This window comes from Hypanus sabinus, chromosome 16, assembly GCF_030144855.1.
Source record: "Hypanus sabinus isolate sHypSab1 chromosome 16, sHypSab1.hap1, whole genome shotgun sequence".
Classification (NCBI taxonomy): Eukaryota; Metazoa; Chordata; class Chondrichthyes; order Myliobatiformes; family Dasyatidae; genus Hypanus; species Hypanus sabinus.
Genome location: NC_082721.1, coordinates 10,816,650 through 10,835,262, shown reverse-complemented (window position 1 = coordinate 10,835,262; position 18,613 = coordinate 10,816,650). Strand labels below are relative to the sequence as shown.

The window sequence follows — 18,613 nt, the reverse complement described above, 5'->3', positions numbered from 1 at the left end:
CTTAGAACCAAGATATATGGTGGGTACATCTGACCTGCCAAGGTGGGAAACAAATACTAAGCATAAAACCAAGAAAATCTGCAGATGCTAGAAATCCAAAGCAACACACACACAAAATGCTGGGGAGGATGTTTCCAGTAGTGGGAGAGTCTAGGCCCAGAGGGCGTTGCCTCAGAATACAAGGACATCCCTTTAGAACAGAGATGAGGAGGAATTTCTTTAGGCAGGAGTTGGTGAATCCCTTACCTCAGACAGCTATGGAGGCCGTCATCAGGTGTATTTAAAGTGGAGTTTGACAGGTTCTGATCTGTCAGGCATCAAAGGTTGTAGGGAGAAGGCAGGAGAATGGAGTTGAGAGGGAAAATAAATCAGCCATGATTGAACGGCTGTGAGACTCGATGGTGTGAGCAGCATAACTCTGGTCCAGATGAAGGGTCTCAGCTCTCGTTATTCCTTCCCACAGATGCTGCCTGGCCTGCCGAGTTCCTCTGGTATTTTGCGCGTGCTACCTCACATAAGATATTGCAGGATGGTTGATTGTCATTGTCCAACCTGCAGCATCGAAGTCAGCCAGCAGTTCCATGCCCATTACATCCCAAGCTGGCAGCTTCTTGAGCAGTTAAATTATTAACATCCAACATACATGGCTGCTTAGAAGCTGACAATTGTTCAGGACAAGGTAAAAGCCACTGAAGGTCTTTGTAAACCTCAAACTTTATGAAGAGTTTTGTGTTAAGACGGGTGTTTTTTTTAGCTAATTCAGTGCAATCGCTTTCAAACGTTATCAACCAACTCTGAAAACAGTATGTACAATTTGATGGAACTTCAGTCGGAAGACTAGTGGAGCAGAGAGAGAGAGAGAGAAAGATAAGGACAGAATGACGTAGTTCCAAGTCAACAGAATTAAAATAACAAAATAGCAAAATTGTCTCAAAACCAGTGAGCAAACAATTCCACTGAACCTAGTAAATGTTAAAGTCCAAAGTTCAAAGTAAATTCATTACCAAAGTACATATATGTCACCATATACAGCCCCAAGATTCATTTCCTTGCGGGCATGCTCAGTAGATCCGAGGATCAATGTAAGATTGCACCCAAAAAGACAAACAACCATCATGCAAGAGACAACAAACTGTGGAATGCAAAATAATAATAATAAATAAATAAGCAATAAATATCAAAAACACGAGTCCTTCAAAGGGAGTTCATAGGTTGTGGGACAGAGATGGGGCAAGTGAAGTTGAATGAAGTTATCCCTACTGGTTCAAGGGCCTGATGGTTGAGGGGTAATAGCTGTTCCTGAACCTGGTGGTGTGAGTCCCGAGTCTCCTGGGCCTTCTTTCTGATGGCAGCCACAAGAAGGCAGCATGTCTTGGGTGGTGGGTGTCCCCGATGATGGAGGCTGCTTTCCTGCCACAGCGCTCCATATTGATGTGCTCAGTGGTGGGGAGGGCTTTACCCGAGATGTTCTGGGCTGCAGACAATTGTGGAGCCAAGTCATTGGGTATACTTAAAGCCGAGGTTGATAGGCCCAAACTGATTAGTAAGGGCCTCAAAGGTTACAAGGAGAGGGCAGGAGAAGGCGGTTGAGAGGGATAATAAATCAGCAAAGATGGAATGATGGAACAGACTCGATGGGCCAGATGGCCTAATACTGCTCCTGTATTTTATGGTCTTATCTGCATAGAGAGAAATGGTTAATATTTTGGGCCAGTGACTTTCCACTGGAGAGCCATTGAGCACATCCCAATATTGTGTGCACCAGTGTCCATTGTAAAGCTCTTGGGATGACCATGAAGATTTTAACATTGTCTCCTGGCATTAATCTCTGTTTTGATGGCTCATTGTTACTTAACCTAAGATGATGTAACCAGGGAGAGGGAGAGGGAGAGAGGGAGAGAGGGAGAGGGGGAGAGGGGGAGAGGGGGAGAGGGGGAGAGGGGGAGAGGAGGAGGGAGAGGGAGAGGGAGAGGGAGAGAGAGAGGGGGAGAGAGAGAGAGAGAGAGAGAGAGAGAGAGAGATTGACGTTAAAACCTCGCCAGTTCATCAGGTTCAAAACCACGACTGATAGGTTCACTCACATCCACTTAAGCAAAGGACAGCTGCAGATCATTCTTTTAATTTATCTTGTGTTTTAAGCTACAAAGAGTTTCACCTTTGTTTGCTTATTGTACTGCGTGCTGCATACTTTTCATGTTCATACTTGTGCCAGTTGACAGCTGTGGTATCATTTTCCACATTTCCACAGATGTCATGTTGCAATGACCTACTGACAACTTCACTTTTCCTGTTTTCAAGAGCAATGTGAAATGTTCTCAACTTCAAAAGTAAATGACACCAAGTCAGACAGTCCAAATATCTGCTACCGGTGCGTCTCCCAAGTTCAAGTTAAATTTATGATCTAAGTACATATGTGTCATCTCCGCCATGGACGGTCCCAAGCCCGGCTGTGAAAGGAGGAAGTTGGACATGGGGCCAGCAACCCCATCCTGTAAAAATCCAGAAACGCCAACAGAAGCTGCTGAGACCTCATTCTAGAGAGAACTAGGATCAGTCCTGCCGAAGGGTTTCAGCCCAAAATGTTGACTGTACTCTTTTCCACAGATGCTGCCTGGCCTGCTGAGTTCCTACAGCATTGTGTGTGTGTGTGTGTGTGTGTGTGTGTGTGTGTGTGTGTGTGTGTGTGTGTGTGTGTGTGTGTGTGTGTGTGTGTGTGTGTGTGTGTTGCTCGGATTTCCAGCAACTGCAGATTTTCTCTTGTTTGTTCTTTGCCTAGAAGATAGGCTGCACCTGAGAACAGCTTGAAAGGTTGTCCCAGAACAGAACAGAGCTGCTGTTGGTGGCCTATGCCACAGCAGGACTGATGGGCTTTAGTAAGGTGAATGCAAGTCTTAGGCACGTATATATATATATATATAGATAGCTAGGTGGCCTAAGACTTTTGCATGGTACTGTATTTGTCAATGTGGAGCAGTGAGCAAGTTTGTAACTCTGGTGGGTGCAAAGGATGTTGGGAACAGAGAGGGTAGAGGGGCAACAGGTGGCAGCGAAGTAGTGACAGGGGCAGGGGAGACACACCCAGTCCTGAGACACCAGGCAAGATGACTTGATTCCAAACAATTGGTTTATTGATCATTACAGAATGTCTAACTGGTGTTTCCTGCTCCCTCCCCCTCTCTCTGCCCGCTCAGTCCTCAATAGAGACCCATGTCAGAATCAGGTTTATCATCACTCATGTATGTCATTAAATTTGTTTTTTTTGTGTGGCAGCAGTACAGTGTAATACATGAAATAACTACAGTCACCGAAAATACAGTATGTCACCATACACTGCCCTGCGATTCAATTTCTTTCAGACATTCACAGTATATACAAAGAAATGTATCAGACTTGATGAAAAACCACACACAAACAAAAAAATTTGTGCAAATACCAAAATAAATAAATACACAGATAGGCAGACAGATGAATAATTAGAACTGAGAACATGAACTGTGGAGTCCTTGAAAGTGAGTCCATAGGTTGTAAAGTCATTTCAGTGTTGAGGTGAATGAAGTTATCCATGCTGGTTCAGGAGCCTGATGGTTGTAGGGCAATAACTGTTCCTGAACATGGTCTTGTGGAATCAAAGGCTCCTGTAGCTCCTCCCTGATGGCAGCAGAGTGAGAAGAGAGCCTGGCCTGGATGTTGTGGGTCCTCAAATCTGACATTGGTTTTCAATTCCCACTGTGACTCTCTGAGTATTGCTGCCATTTAGCCACCAGTGATCCATCTCAGACTTCACAAACAGGCAGATGTACACTCATAAGGAAAGCTTGATACCACAGGACACAGGAGAAAATGTAATTCACACTGCAGTTGCTCCTAAGGCCAAACTTTGTTGGACAAAAATTCATATATTTTTTTTTTAAAAAACGAGAGATTCTTCAAATGCTGGAAATCCAGAGTAAAACACACAAAATACTAGAGGAACTCAGCAGATGAGGCAGCAGCTATGAAGAGGAGTAAGTTGACGTCTTGGGCTGACACCCTTCCTTGGGACTGGAGACTGGAGAGGGACAGGGTAGCAAGCAGTATAAGGCAATGGAAGATGCAAGGAGGGAAAGAAATACAAGCTGGAAGGTGATAGGCGAGACCAGGTGAGGGGGTAGGTGGGTGGGTGGGGAGGAATAGAACGGGTACACTCTCCTCTCCAATCAGATTCCTCCTTCTTCAGCAGTGTATGGCTTCCACCTATCAGCTCCCAATGTCAGACTTCACCCCACCCCCCCTCCCACCCACCTACCTTCTCCCTCACCTGGCTTTTCATCTATAACCTGCCAACACATATTTAACTACCTTTTTTTGTGATTTCAAGATAAGGAAATAGTTAAGTGACAGCCACATTTCCTTAAATAGTGTTGACTATGCCTATATGTGAGATGTTTTATCAAACTTGCTCTGCTCAACAGATCTCACTTCCTGTGTGGTGGAGCACCTTGCTATCACAAGCCACATGCTAATGTCAAGACTTTGCCATGCTTTAAAGATATGGCGTAGTCCTTAAGACAGCTTAAGACCACCCCATTAAAACTGAGTAACATCATGGGATTGCGAAGGATTACGTAAGATAAGCAGGAACAAGTCATTCAGGGCAATGTGCCAGATCAATGCTCCATAGGCACCTCCTCCTGTCCTCCTCACCTCTGCCTAGAGTGGCCCACTCCACCTTTCCCCTGTACGAGCTTGCCCAACCTCCGCTTGGATACATCACATCCATCGATGATTCTCCACGCCTACGAGCTCCAGACCCAACCTCTCTTTGGATAAGGTTACTCCTTTGCTGGATTTCTTGGGAATTTGGAAGGCTACGCAGGAGGGATGGGTTAGATTGATCTCAGAGTAGGTTAAAGGGCTGGCACGACATTGTGGGCTGACGGGCCAGCAGTGTAATGTTCTGTGTGCTAACTACCTTATTTTGATGAGTCTGTGTTCTCTTCTTTCCCAGAAGTGGGAATATCCTCACTGCAACAACTCTTAACAAAACTGGGCAGCCTCAGTCCTTCTAAGAGAACCAGTCAATGCAGTCAGCACTAAGAGTGTGACTGGCAAGCCTGGCTCACAACAAACCCACAGTACATCTTCTGAGGCTGCATCTTTGATGAAACTACAACCAACCAAATTCAGCACAACTGGTAAAAAAATAAGGCCTTACAAACTTCTTGTGAAAGTACTAAAACTTCAGGCAGTATTTCATTCACTACCTTACAGTCACAGATAGACAAGTGATTGACAGATGACCCTCTCACACTACAAATTCCAGGCCTTACAAACTTCTTGTGAAATTACTAAAACTTTAGACAATATTTCATTCACAATCTTAAAAGTCTAAGATAGACAGTTGATTTAATCCCAGCCTAATCACGGGATAATTTACAGTACCAACTATCCTCCCAACCTGTTCATCTTTGGACTGTGGGAGGAAACTAAGGCACGCGGAGGAAACCCACGCAGTCACGGGCAGAAGGTGCTAACTCCCTACAGCCAACGATGGGAATTGAACCCGAGTCGCTGATACTGTAAAGCACTGGGATCGCAAGAAAATGAATCTCGGGGTTTTATATGCACTTTGATAATAAATTTACTTTGAACTTCGTATCTTCTTCAGTGCGTTATAATTCAAAAAAAGTCAACTTTAATAAAAAGAAACAGGAATTGCCGAAACCCACAACAGATCAGGCGGCATCTGCGGAAGGCGAAACGTTTCAGTACCCAGGCCCAGATCTGGGAGCATTTCTTGTTATCGAACCAACTTTTCAACTAGCTTTTTTCCCAACTAGTTATCACAACGTCTACACGTGTGCACTTTAAAGCCTCTGTCCAGCTTTGCAAACCGCTGCTAAATGCAAACGTCTATTCAAAACACGACGACATGGGTCGGTATCACCAATCTCTGAGGTAGGGACAATGTTGACCTGCCAGGGTCACACGCGATGTGCCTTTAGCCGAAGACACTGTTTGACGCATCAGTAGGTAGAAGCGGCTTAAAATTGAATATGTTGATTGTACAATTGACTGCTACCAAAAAAATAAACGAACTCCCGGAAGGGATGTTTGCACACTTCGTAGCAGAATTGTGTCAGTAGTCGGAACTGTGAACAAACTAGGCTACGGATGCTAAACTATTGCAAAACCTTTTCCCCAAGTAAAAGTGCACGATAATTAATATAAACATTAGATACTCTGCAGATGCTGGAAATCCAGAGTAACAAGCTCAAAATGCTGGAGGAACTCAACAAGTTAGGCAGCATCTATGGAGAGGAATACAGAGTCAACGTTTCGGGCCAAGACCCTTCATCAAGACATGATAATATACCAACATTGCTGTCCGTTTGAGATTATCGCACACCCATCCATCGGTTCACCCGCCAACATCTATTACCAAGAATTAAGCAAGAACGAAATGTTACTAAACTCTCTGAATAAACAGTTGTAACTTCCCAAGTTCCTTCTACCTACCGTGAGCCATACCTTTGGGCGGTTGGGCAGTGCGTCCAGACCCGCTTTTGACCTCGCTTTCTTGCCCCTCAGTGCTATAGTGTAGGGACTGTAACTCGTTTTCCCAGCGCTTCTCTTGTTCAGCATCCTTCTCCCAAACCTGCCCCCCGCCCCTACCTCGCATACAAGCCCACAGGTCGAAATTCTCAACGTCTTGCCTAACGTGGCATTACTTTTCTTTCTGTAACTTAGAGTGGTGAGGACAGCCAAATTCGTCAATTCATGGCTTTCCACGCAACCTCGCCCTGTCAGCCAAAATTGCAAGTGCGGAGGGTTTTGCAACCACCCCGGAGATCATTTGAATACATTCGGGTGAAGTAGGGAGGATGCTTGCGACTTACAGATGTGCAGTGCGACACGGGACTTCCTGTTCTGTTTTTCATAGATATCGAAGGCGTTTTGATCAATTCCCTTTTCTTCCGAGAAAACATTTTTTCTTCCCCTGCCTTTACGCGTTGCTACCTCCTTCTCTTCCAGGACGGTCCGATGTGGAGGACACCCTTCTCGCCCCAGCGACCAGTTGCCGTTAAAACTTGCCTCTCTGGGTTCAGTCCATGAAATCTTCGCGGTTGAGTCGCGCCGCGTTAAAACCGCAGCAACACAGCAGAGAGCCCAGCGCGCTGGTGACAGTCAAACACATTCCGTTACTTTGTTCTCTGCTGGCGGGATGGCCATGTGACACCCGTCCGCTTGTCTCATTGGCTTCGAAACAGTAACCTACACCTCTGCTCGTAACATTTCCATACGTTACTCCACCTAAAGCCTTCTGTACTACTTACCTGCGGCTCGCCGGGCTCGCTTTGTCTGGCGTGTTTACTTGCAGTTTAGACCCTAAGTTCCTACCCCTCAACCATCAGGCTCTTAACAAAAGGGGATAACTATACACATTCTATTTCTGGTATTCCCACAACCGACTGTCTTACTCTAAGGCCTCCTTATCTTGTTTTTTTTTCATACCCGTTATTTATTGCTATTTATTCATACCTGCATTTGCACAGTTTATTGTTCGTTGATCCTGTTTACAGTTACTGTTCTATAGATTTGCTAAGTATGCCCACTGGAAAAAGAATCTCAGGGCTGTTATGTGCTCTGATAATAAATTTTACTTTGAACTTGGAAGTGTTTGAAACCAGTGTTATAGACAATAGGTGCAGGAGTAGGCCATTTGGCCCTTCGAGCCAGCACTACCATTCACTGTGATCGTGGCTGATCATCCACAATCAGTACCCCGTTCCTGCCCTCTCCCCATATCCCTTGACTCCGCTATCATTAAGAGCTCTATCTAACTCTTTCTTGAAAGCATCCAGAGAATTGGCCTCCACTGCCTTCTGAGGCAGAGCATTCCATAGATCCACAACTCTCTGGGTGTTCATATTGATACAAAGGCCATTCGGTCCGTAATCACCGTGTCTGCCCTTTGAGGGAACCATCCAATTAACTCCACTCTCCTACCTTGTTCCATATCTCATGCGTTATCTTCCTTTCCAACTGAAATTCCAGTAAGAGCCCTCAAATTCTGCAGTCTTCCCCCTAAGTATTCCAATTTCTTACTGCATCTTTCACACTTTAATATCTTGCCCAAAGTTACTTAGAGAAAAATACTCCCCCACTCCTGCCAGTCCTGATGAAAGGTCTCGGCCTGAAACATCAACTCTACTCTTTTCCGTAGATGCTGCCTGCCCTGCTGAGTTCCTCCAGAGTTTTCTGTGTGCGCTACTCTGGATTTCCAGCATCTGCGGAATCTCTTGATTTGAAACAGAAGGTTGGTCGGACTTAGAGATACCAAGTTTGATTCGATCTCTGCGCCTCTCGTCCAGGTTGCGATGTTGCAGTTTGCATCCATGCCTCTAAGCTGGGCAGAGGGGAATGGTAGTGCTCTGCGTTCCGGTGAGTGACGTCCTCACCCCATCCTGCGTCCTCGGACAGGAGACACAAGAGACCAACTGCTGGAGGAACTCAGTGAGTCGGTCAGCATCTGTGGTGGGAAGTAGGCAGTTGATATTTCAGGTTAAGACCCTTCTCCTTCATTGTCAAGTCGAGATGAAGGGAATCGGTAACTGTCCATTTCCCGCCACAGATGCTGACTGACCCACTGAGTTTCTCCAGGCAATCTGGTTTGTCAGGATTCCCTCCACGGACGAATGTCCGGCAGGCATTTGACCGTTCAGTGGTCAAAACTGCCCAACGCATCACCGGCACCAGCCTGCCCGCACAGAAAGGTGCCAGAAAAGGGCCAGTGACGTCATGAAGGATCCCACCCATCCTGCTCATGGGCTGTTTGTCCCACTCCCATCAGGGAGGAGGCTACATAGCATCCACACCAGGATCACCAGACTCAAAAACAGTGACTTTCCCCAAGCAGTCAGGCTGATCGACACCTCCACCCACTAACACACCCCTCCACGCCCCAACCACAACTACTTTATCATTTCCTGTCAGTCACCTTATGTACAGACACTCTTGTGGCTAGTGTCATTTCATGGACATGAAATATCCATGTATATGAACTAATGTATTTATATTATCTTTTTATTATTACTGTGTTCTTTACCTTAATGTGTTTTTTTTGGTGCTGCAACAGATCCAGAGTACAGTTATTTCATTTTTCTGTAGACTTGTGCTGGAAATGACATTAAACAATCTTGAGAAATTCTCTCTCTGGACTCATATTTGAATAAATAAAACCACCAGGAGGAACTTTTACTCAAGCAGTCCCTCCTGATGGAAGGTGACTTACTTTCCCCCCAGCTCTGTGACGTAGTGGAAAGTACCAGCATGGGAGAGGTTTTCCTAACGCAGCAATATAGTGGAAACAGAACTTTAATCAATATCCCAGATGACTGTGATTGTCTGTACTCTCAGTTTGTGCAGATATGACACCCTGAAGTGGACGAAGGTCCCCTATCGCCAGAAGAGAGAGCGCTGGGGTGGACTTCAAGCCAGATTAAAGCGTCGAGGCCTGAGAACAGAAAACAAACCAATGTTCGGCCCCACTGCTCCGTGCCAGCCAAGATCTCCCACCTGAGCCCGTCCTGCCTGCTGGCGTTGGACCAGTCTCCCTCCCTTCTCGCTACGACCAGCAGGTAGGAGGTGCAAGAGAGTTGGGTCCCACACCATCAGGTCCAGGAACATTTATTGTCCTGCAACCATCAGGTCCTGGACCAGCAAGGATAACTTCACTCACCTCAGTGCTGAACCAACTCCAAGCCTGTAGACTCACCTTTAGAGACCCTGCCTTTGTTATGTGTGTTTTTTCAATGGACTCCCGTGGCTGCCTACAAGAAAATGAATCTCATGGTTGTATATAGTACAGTATACATACTCTACTTGATAATAAACTTGTCTTGAACTTTGGCTGCTGATTAAGGCCACCAGTACAATTTCAGGATTCACTTTGGACTTCTGTGAAGATTTTATCCCTGGGAGTTCTGTCCACATAACCATATAACAATTACAGCACGGAAACAGGCCATCTCGGCCCTTCTAGTCCGTTCTGAACACTTACTCTCACCTAGTCCCACCTACCTGCACTCAGCCCATAACCCTCCATTCCTTTCCTATCCATATACCTATCCAAGTTTACTTTAAATGACAATACCAAACCTGCCTCTACCACTTCTACTGGAAGCTCGTTCCACACAGCTACCACTCTCTGAGTAAAGAAATTCCCCCTCGTGTTACCCTTAAACTTTTGCCCCCTAACTCTCAAGTCATGTCCTCTTGCTTGAATCTCTCAACTGAAAATGCCTATCCACGTCAACTCTATCTATCCCCCTCATAATTTTAAATACATCTATCAAGTCCCCCCCTCAACCTTCTACGCTCCAAAGAATAAAGACCTAACTTGTTCAACCTTTCTCTGTAACTTAGGTGCCGAAACCCAGGTAACATGCTAGCAAATCTCCTCTGTACTCTCTCTATTTTGTTGACATCTTTCCTATAATTCGGTGACCATAGATAACTCTTACTGGACACCATACATTCCAGAATTCTGTTCCCAAAGTAATTTATAATAAATCCCTCTACTGTGCAGTAAAATTCAGAATCAGAGTCAGGTGTATTGTCACTGACGTAAGTAGTGATATTCAAGATTCAAAACTCAAGGCTGTTTATTGTTATTCTTCAGTACGATTTTATTAGACTCTGGTTAGGCCACATCTGGAGTACTGAATACAGTTCTGGCCAGCCCACTATAGGAGAGATGTTGAAGCTTTGGAGAGGGAGCAGAAGAGGTTTACCAGGATGCTGTCTGATTTAGAGGGCACGTGCTATCACAAGAGGCTCAAAAAACATGAGTTGTTTTCTCTGGAGCGTCGAAAGCTGAGAGGAGATCGGATAAGAGGTTTACAAGATTATGAGAGGCATAGATAGGCTGGACAGAGAGTATCCGTTTCCCAGGGTTGATTTGTCTGATACGGGAAGGCACGCATTGAAGGTGAAGGGTAGGTTCAAGAGGGATGTGAGGGTTAAGTTTTTTACAGCGAGAGGGGTGGATGACTGGAATGCGCTTCCTGGTACGGTGGTAGAGGCAATTCAATAGAGGTTTTTAAGAGATGTTTGGATAGGCACATTAATGTAAGGAAGATTGAGGGATGTGGATATAGTGTAGGTAGGCGGGATTAGTGTTTGGGTGTTTTTGACTTGCTTTTTAGCTGGTTAGCACAACATTGTGGGCCAAATGGCCTGTTGCTGTGCTGTACTCTTCTATATTCTATGTTGTATGTACATAGGTGTAAAGGAGAACAAAAAATGACTGTTACTCTGGATCTGATGCAGCTTAAAAACAATAAGTGTAAATATAAAAGCAATACTATAAAGCACAATGTACAAGTAACTGCTGAGAGTGCAGTCACACGTCTTCCAAGAGGACCACAACATTGTCGCGGTTTGGAGGCTTTTGTGCCTCAGTGACCCAAAGAGCAATGTTGGCTGGAGTCCAGGCCTTGTACTTTGGCTCTTGGGTAGGGTCACCCATGCCAAACAGGTCAAAGGGTAGAGGCCAGACTACGGCAATGAAGAATCCTTCTACATCTGAGTGTTACGGCATTCCTGAGTCTCCACCCAAAATTTACATGATTGACGCTAGTGAAAACCGAGCTATTGGCAAGATGGAAGAAACCCTGAACACCACCAGAGATGGAGGACCTTCACTGCTGCCCTAAATGCAACGCATAACAGAATCTTGGTCATACATACATAAGATTACTTTAGTCGGATTGCACGTACGTAAGGGTGGCACGGTAGAATAACACTTCTCAGTACCAGCAACCAGGGTTCAATTCCTGCCACTGCCTGTGCGGAGTTTATACATTCTCGACGTGACCGCGTGGGTTTCCTCCAGGCGCTCTGGTTTTCCCCCACAGCCCGACAGTGGTTAATGGATCATTGTAAATTGTCCTGTGATTAGGCTAGAATTAAATCGAGGGTTGCTGGGCGGGGGGGGGGGGGGGTGCGGAAGGGCCTATTCTGCGTTGTATCTCAATAGGTGAATAAAGTGCCAGTAGGTGCAGGAGTTTCTGAACACAAGGTGACTGACAGGAAACCAGGAAGAGGAACTTTTCCAGGTGGCAGCAAGGCACAGGAAAACACAGCAACTGTGTCAGTGTGAGTATGAGGCGTGGAGTGTAAATGTAAAGTGGCAGTGTATTGGGGGGGGCGCGGTGAAGGGTTCTGAGGGACTGTGGAGAGGAGAGTGCCAGGGTAGATATGAGGTGTGGAATGTACGTGTCAAGTGGCAGTGCACGGGGGAAGAAGGGCTTTGTTTTGTGGCAGCAGTACAGTGCAGCGTAACAATTATTATAAATACAATAAAAGTGTACAAATAAATAATGCAAAAGAGGAAGGGCGAGGTCGTGTTCGTGGGCGCACAGACTAGTCAGAAATCTGATGGCAGAGGAAAAGAAACTACTCCTAAAACGTTGACTGCATGTCTTCAGGATCACATCTCTCCACTGCAGCTTGTCTTGAAACCCATTAAACAGACACATCCCTGTAAAATACACCTATGTGACCTCTGCCCCTACAAACCATTAACATCAACAGGTTGTATTGCCGTTAAATGTGAGATTCACATTTAACCGGTAAATCACTCTCCCTGCACGAGTCACGTTAATTTAATTACAATCGAGTGACCAACGCAAAGCTTAGTTACAGCACACCCCATCTGCAGGAAGATGTCAAAGGCTCGTGGTCTGGTTTCATAGAACACACACTCAGTGGCCATGTTATTAGGTACCTCCTATGCTGTGCGTAATAAAACGGCCACTGAGTGTATGTTTGTGGTCTTCAGCTGCTGTAGCCCATCCTCTTGAAGGTTCGATGTGTTGTGCGTTCAGAGATGCTCTTCTGCACACCCCTGTTGTAACATGTGATTATTTGAGTTACTGTTACCTTCCTGTCATCTTGAATCAGAGAGGCTATTTCTCCTCTGACCACTCCCATCAACAAGGTGATTTTGCCCACAGAACTGCCACTCACTGGATATTTTTCACACCATAAACTCTAGAGCAGGGGATCCCAACCTTTCTTATTCCATGGACCCCATGTGTGTGTGAAAATCTCAGGAGATCAGCAGTTTCTCAGATACTCAAACCACCCCATCTAGCACCAACAGTCATTGCACAGTCAAAATCACTTAGATAACATTTCTTCCTCATTCTGACATCTGATCTGGTCACAACTGTATCTCTCGACCATGTCTGAATGCCTTTATGCATTGATTTGCTGGCACATGATTGGCTCACACACACACACACACACACACACACACACACACACACACACACACACACACACACACACACACCACCCCCTCCACATTCTAACACACAGAGAGACAAAACACACCACATACACACACAACACACACACACACCACCCCCTCCACATTCACACACACACACCACCCCTCACACTCACACACACACCACCCCCTCCACATTCTCACACACACACACAGACAAAACACACCACATACATACACAACACACATACACACGACACACAGTACGCAGAGGTTGGAACTTCCATCATGGCTGGTTTACTAACCCTCTCAACCCCATTCTCCTGCCTTTTCCCTGTAACTTTAGGTGCCCTTATTAATCCGCTTTAAATATACCAAATGACTTGGCTTCCACAGCCGTCTGTGGCACAGATACACCAGCCTCTGGCTAAAGAAATTCCTCCTCATCTCTGTTTGAGAGGGAATTTCTTCTATCCTGAAGCTGTGCCCTCAGGTCCTAGACTGCCCCTCACTCTCCACATCCACTCTTTCAATATTTGATAGGTTTCAGTGATATTCCCTCCCTCCTTATTTTTTTCTGAACTCCAGTGAGTACAGGCCCAGAGCCATCAAACGCCCCTCATTTCATTCCTGGGGTCACTCCTGTGAACCTCCTCTGGACCCTCGGTAATGTCGGCATATCCTTTCTTAGATATGGGCCCCAAACTGCTCATGACACTCTAACTGAAGCAGGAGTGCTGGCTGATGTACTGTTGTGTTCAGTTTCACAGCGGCTCTCTTCCCTCAGGAGAGAAATTCTTCAGGAGTCTGTTTCAAGCCACATGCAGAGACCACTGACCCTTCGATCAGCTAGCATCTTGCCCTCTCATACCATGGGTGTCTATAGAACCGGGTCATCACACGGAGATGGTCCAGGGGATTGGCTGTGACTCCCTCCACTTCCACCGCTGCCTTTTCAATAGTTGTACCATGTTTACCATGAAAAGTATTCTTCAACTGTTGAGTCACTTCCCCGAAGTTGGGGAAAGATGAGCAGTCAGGACAAAATCTTCCATTTCAGCACATGGGTCTGAATGCTGACGCCACATCATTACTTTTAATGTTTCCCTTGTGAATTTCTTTCAGGACATGCTGTTTGCAGCACATAATGAAAGAGAGCAATCCCCAATACAAGGGAAGCATTTTGACTGCATCACAGGAAGTGAATAGCAGAGGCACACAACAGAAATAATACTGAATCACAAAATAAGCAAAATCGTATCCTCCTACTTTTAATAATCCTTGGGTGATTTCTGAAATCCTTTCCTGCTGCATTTGAGATAGGAGCAGAATTAGGCCATTCACCAGTCTGCTCCACCATTCCATCATGACTGATTCATTATCCTTCCCAACTCGTAACTTTTGACGCCCTGAACTATCAAGGACCTATCAACCTCCGCTTTAAGTCTATCACAATGACACAGCACAAGATAGATCCAGAGACTTTGCAGTATTAGCTATTCTACAGAAATATTCCCCTTTCAGATTCAGTTCAGGTTCACTTAAGTAGCACAGGTACATTGCAGCATACAGCATGGAGGAAGATTGAGATATTGAGGCGAACACGGAAGGCGAGGGAGGGTTCAGTGGCGGCTGCCTGCCTTTTGATCGCTGCCGAGAGGGAGGCTGTAAACTGCCTGTCGCTGAGGCTGGTGGGTGGGTAGGCCTCTCTGCCTCATGTGGTGTCCCTCTCTTTCATGAATGTCAGCGTTATCATAGGATGGTGTCGTGGTTCTGCATTTATGGATTGTGGACTTCCTTCAGACTTGTGGTTCTTATATTCTGTTTTTCTTTTATTGCCCGTTCCTTTTCTGTTTTGTTGTGCGAAGGGAGGGCATTTGGGGACTAAAGTTCTGTTAGCTTTTGTTGTGTGAAGAAGGGGTTGTTTTTTCGGGGGTTAATGCTCCTGTTCTGTTTTGTGTGGCGGTGGGGTAGTGGGGTTTTGGAGGGGGGGTGTTGTTGATGATCGGGATGCCATTCTTTTTTTGCGGGGAATGGGCTTGTTGCTTCTCTCTGAATGGTTTTCATGTTCTTTTCAGTTCCATGGCTATCTGGAGAAGACAGGTTTCAGAGTTGTATGTGGATACGTGCTTTGATAACAAATGAACCTTTGTACAGTGAAATGCATCACATGCCACATGCTCCCCCTTCCTTTCCAGTCCCGATGAAGGGTCTTGGCCTGAAGCATCCACCATTCATTCCTCACCACAGATGCCTGCCTGACTTGCTGAGTTCCACCAGCATTTTGTGTGTTGCAATGAAATGCCTCGTTGGCGTTAACAACCGAAAAGGTGCCACAGTAGCGCGTTGGTTAGAGCAACGAGATTTCAGCTTGGGCCATCGGAGTTCAGCGTTCATTCCCGGCATCCTCCTAAATGAGTCTATACGTCCTCCTAAAGGAGTCTATACGTCCTCCATTTAGAATGCGTATATTTTCTCCGGGTGCTCTGGTTACCTCCCAGTCTGAAGACATACCAGTTGGTAGGTTAATTGGTCATTGAAAATTGCCTGGGGTTGGGCTGAGGTGAAATTGGGGGTTACTTGGTGGCAGGGCTCGAAGGGTCAGAAGGACCTATTCCGTGCTGTATCTCAATTAGTAGAAAACAACCTAAAGATGTGCTGGGGGCAGCCCACAAGTGCCACCACACATCACGATGCAAACATAGTGTGCCCACCCTGCTCAGCAGAACAACACAACAAACAAACCAAAGCAACAGCAAAACAAGCTCCGTTCTCACCCTCCTATCCACTCACAACTCCAACACAGGCTTCCAAACCCAGGACAGGCCAACTCCAGGCCTGGACTCTCAGACTTATAGACATTGGGCCTTCAGCTTCCAGACCCTTTCATTTGAGAAGTTTTATTCTCAGTGTTTTACTCCAGAGGTGGGTTTCCAATTGGCACAATCTTACCCCTTTTCTATACTTGTGATCATATCAGTGATAAACAAACATTTTATGCTGGATTGCAAGATCAAGAGTTCTCTCTAGCACTTCAGTTCAGTTTCTCTGTCTGCCTGCACAACCAAATCTGATTTTATAAGCCCTCATTACACTAACACTTGCTTTCAGTATGCACTTCCTGCCTGCATCACACCTACTTCCTGTGATGATTTCCCCATCACAGATTACTGTCTTGATGAAACAGAATTTGGTTTCTTTTGACAATGTATATCTGTGGCCTTGAAAATGTTACGATGCTACATTACACATCAGAACAGCTTCTACTGTTACACTGCGTTTATCCTCAGGAATGTCTCTGGAGGTACAATCTCATGTGGCAAGTTGCATTCTGAGCAATTAAAATATATGGACCAGAACCAGTAATCCATGTTGAAATATTGCAAATGTTGTAAGAAGCCGCGTTGATAAGGTCGAGTGAAAAATGTGGCAGATGGGAGAAGGAAATCTCTGACCTCAAACCTCCAATACAAACAAAAGAATATCTGCAGATGCTGGAAGTCCAAAGCAACACACACAAAATGCTGGAGGAACTCGGCAGCCAAGGCAGCATCTGTGGGAAAATGTACTTTTCGACGTTTCGGGCCACGACCCTTTGGTAGGACCTCTGCTGCCTTTCGGCTATACCCACTCATGGGAAAGGCTTCGGGAGTAAACCCCAAGGGAAAATTCCAGAGCTGGAGTCTCTAAGGCTGTCCTAGGCTGACTGACAACTCTTGCAATGTTGCTGGTACCAAACTGTATCAGTCTCTGTCATTCCTTTGGATCCAACAGCTGCACGGAGAGGGGGACCCTGCTTGCTCTCCATATTGTACTGCCCTGGCTTGCGTATCGACTGGTGGCTCTGTGACAGCTTGGAACACAATATCCATGATCAACACCAACCAACGAAGGATCTCCTCGGTGAATCACGATAAAATCGCGTCCTGTTTTGCAAAACTGTAAATTCTGTGAATAAATTGTACCTTTGACATTGGCAAAGTCATTTCCAACATCTCAAACAAGAGAGAATCTGCAGATGCTGGTAATCTGTGTCCTGTTGAAGGGTCTCGGGCCGAAGCATCGACTGTTTACTCTTTTCCATAGATGTTGCCGGGTCTGCTGAGTTCCTCCAGCTTCTAAACTAGTGCAGACTACTAGCAATATAGATCCTATCAGTTCTGTTCTAGTGTTATCTCAATTAGCACCTCACCCACATCAAGCCAACTGCAAAAATTTAAAAACATGCTTTGGATTTGTACAGAAGATTGACAGTTCTTCTCTGTAAGCAAAATACTGCTGCTTACTTGGAATTTCTGAAAGGTAAAAAAGCGATTCACTCTTACATCAGTAAATTGGATGATCCGAGCTGAGAGAACAGACAGATTTCAGTAGATTGGGAAAACTCATTCGCTGTTTTAAATCTGTAAACTTGATGACATAACACATAGATTTCAGTAGCTTGGAGGTTATTACTTTGCAGATGTTTCTATTAACTCAAGGTTAGGGAAAAAGGGAATAATCTAGACTTGCAGGGGTTCCCGAACTTTTTTATGCCATGGACCAAAACCATTAAGTAAGAGATCTGTAGACTCCAGATTCACTTACCATAAGATATAGCAGCAGACTTAGGCCATTTGGCCCATCAAGTCTAATCCACCATTTCATCTTGGCTGACCCAATTTTCCTCTCTGCCCCAATCTCCTGCCTTCTCCCTGCATCCCTTCATGCCCTGACTAATTAAGAATCTATCAACCTCTGCCTTAAAGATACATGCAGACTTGGCCCCCACAGCTGCCTGTGGCAAAGAATTCCACCGAGTCACCACTTTCTGGCTAAAGAAATTCTTCCTAATCTCCATTCTAAAAGAATGCCCCTCTATTCTGAGGCTGTGCCCTCTGGTCTTAGACTCTCCCACCATGGGAAACATCCTCTCCACATTCACTCTGTCAAGGCCTTTCACCATTCAATAGGTTTCAATGAGGTCACCCCTCATTCTTCCTAATTCCAGTGAATACAGGCCCAGAGCCATCAGACGTTCTTTACATGATAAACCATTCAATCTTGGAATCATTTTCACGAACCACCTTTGAACCCCCTCCAGTTACAACACATCTGTTCTACGATAAGGTGTCCAAGACTGCACACAATACTCCAAGTGAGCTCTCAACGGTGCTTTATAAAGTTTCAACGTTACAACCTTGCTATTATATTCTAGTCCTCTCAAAATGAATGCTAACATTGCATTTGCCTTCCTCACCACAGGCTCAACCTGCAAATTAACCTTTAGGGAATCCTGCACAAGGACTCCCAAGTCCCTTTGCACCTCAGTTTTTTGTATTTTCTCTTCATTTA

The 18,613-nt window shown here is 45.5% G+C and overlaps 1 protein-coding gene across 4 annotated transcripts in view; it reads right to left on the bottom strand.

Annotated features, from left to right (window-relative positions):
- LOC132406007 (rho GTPase-activating protein 45-like) overlaps positions 1-7,189 on the bottom strand; it is a 178,368-nt gene extending 171,179 nt beyond the window's left edge. For 2 of the 4 annotated variants that reach the window (XM_059991118.1, XM_059991119.1), the window contains exon 1: positions 6,499-6,739. In XM_059991118.1, the coding sequence (XP_059847101.1) occupies positions 6,499-6,624 (126 nt within the window). In that variant the 5' untranslated portion in view covers positions 6,625-6,739. Of the gene's footprint in view, positions 1-6,498; positions 6,740-6,878 lie in introns of those variants that run through there. The other 2 variants (XM_059991122.1, XM_059991120.1) reach the window with 2 other exon arrangements.
- Positions 7,190-18,613: the final 11,424 nt, after the last annotated feature.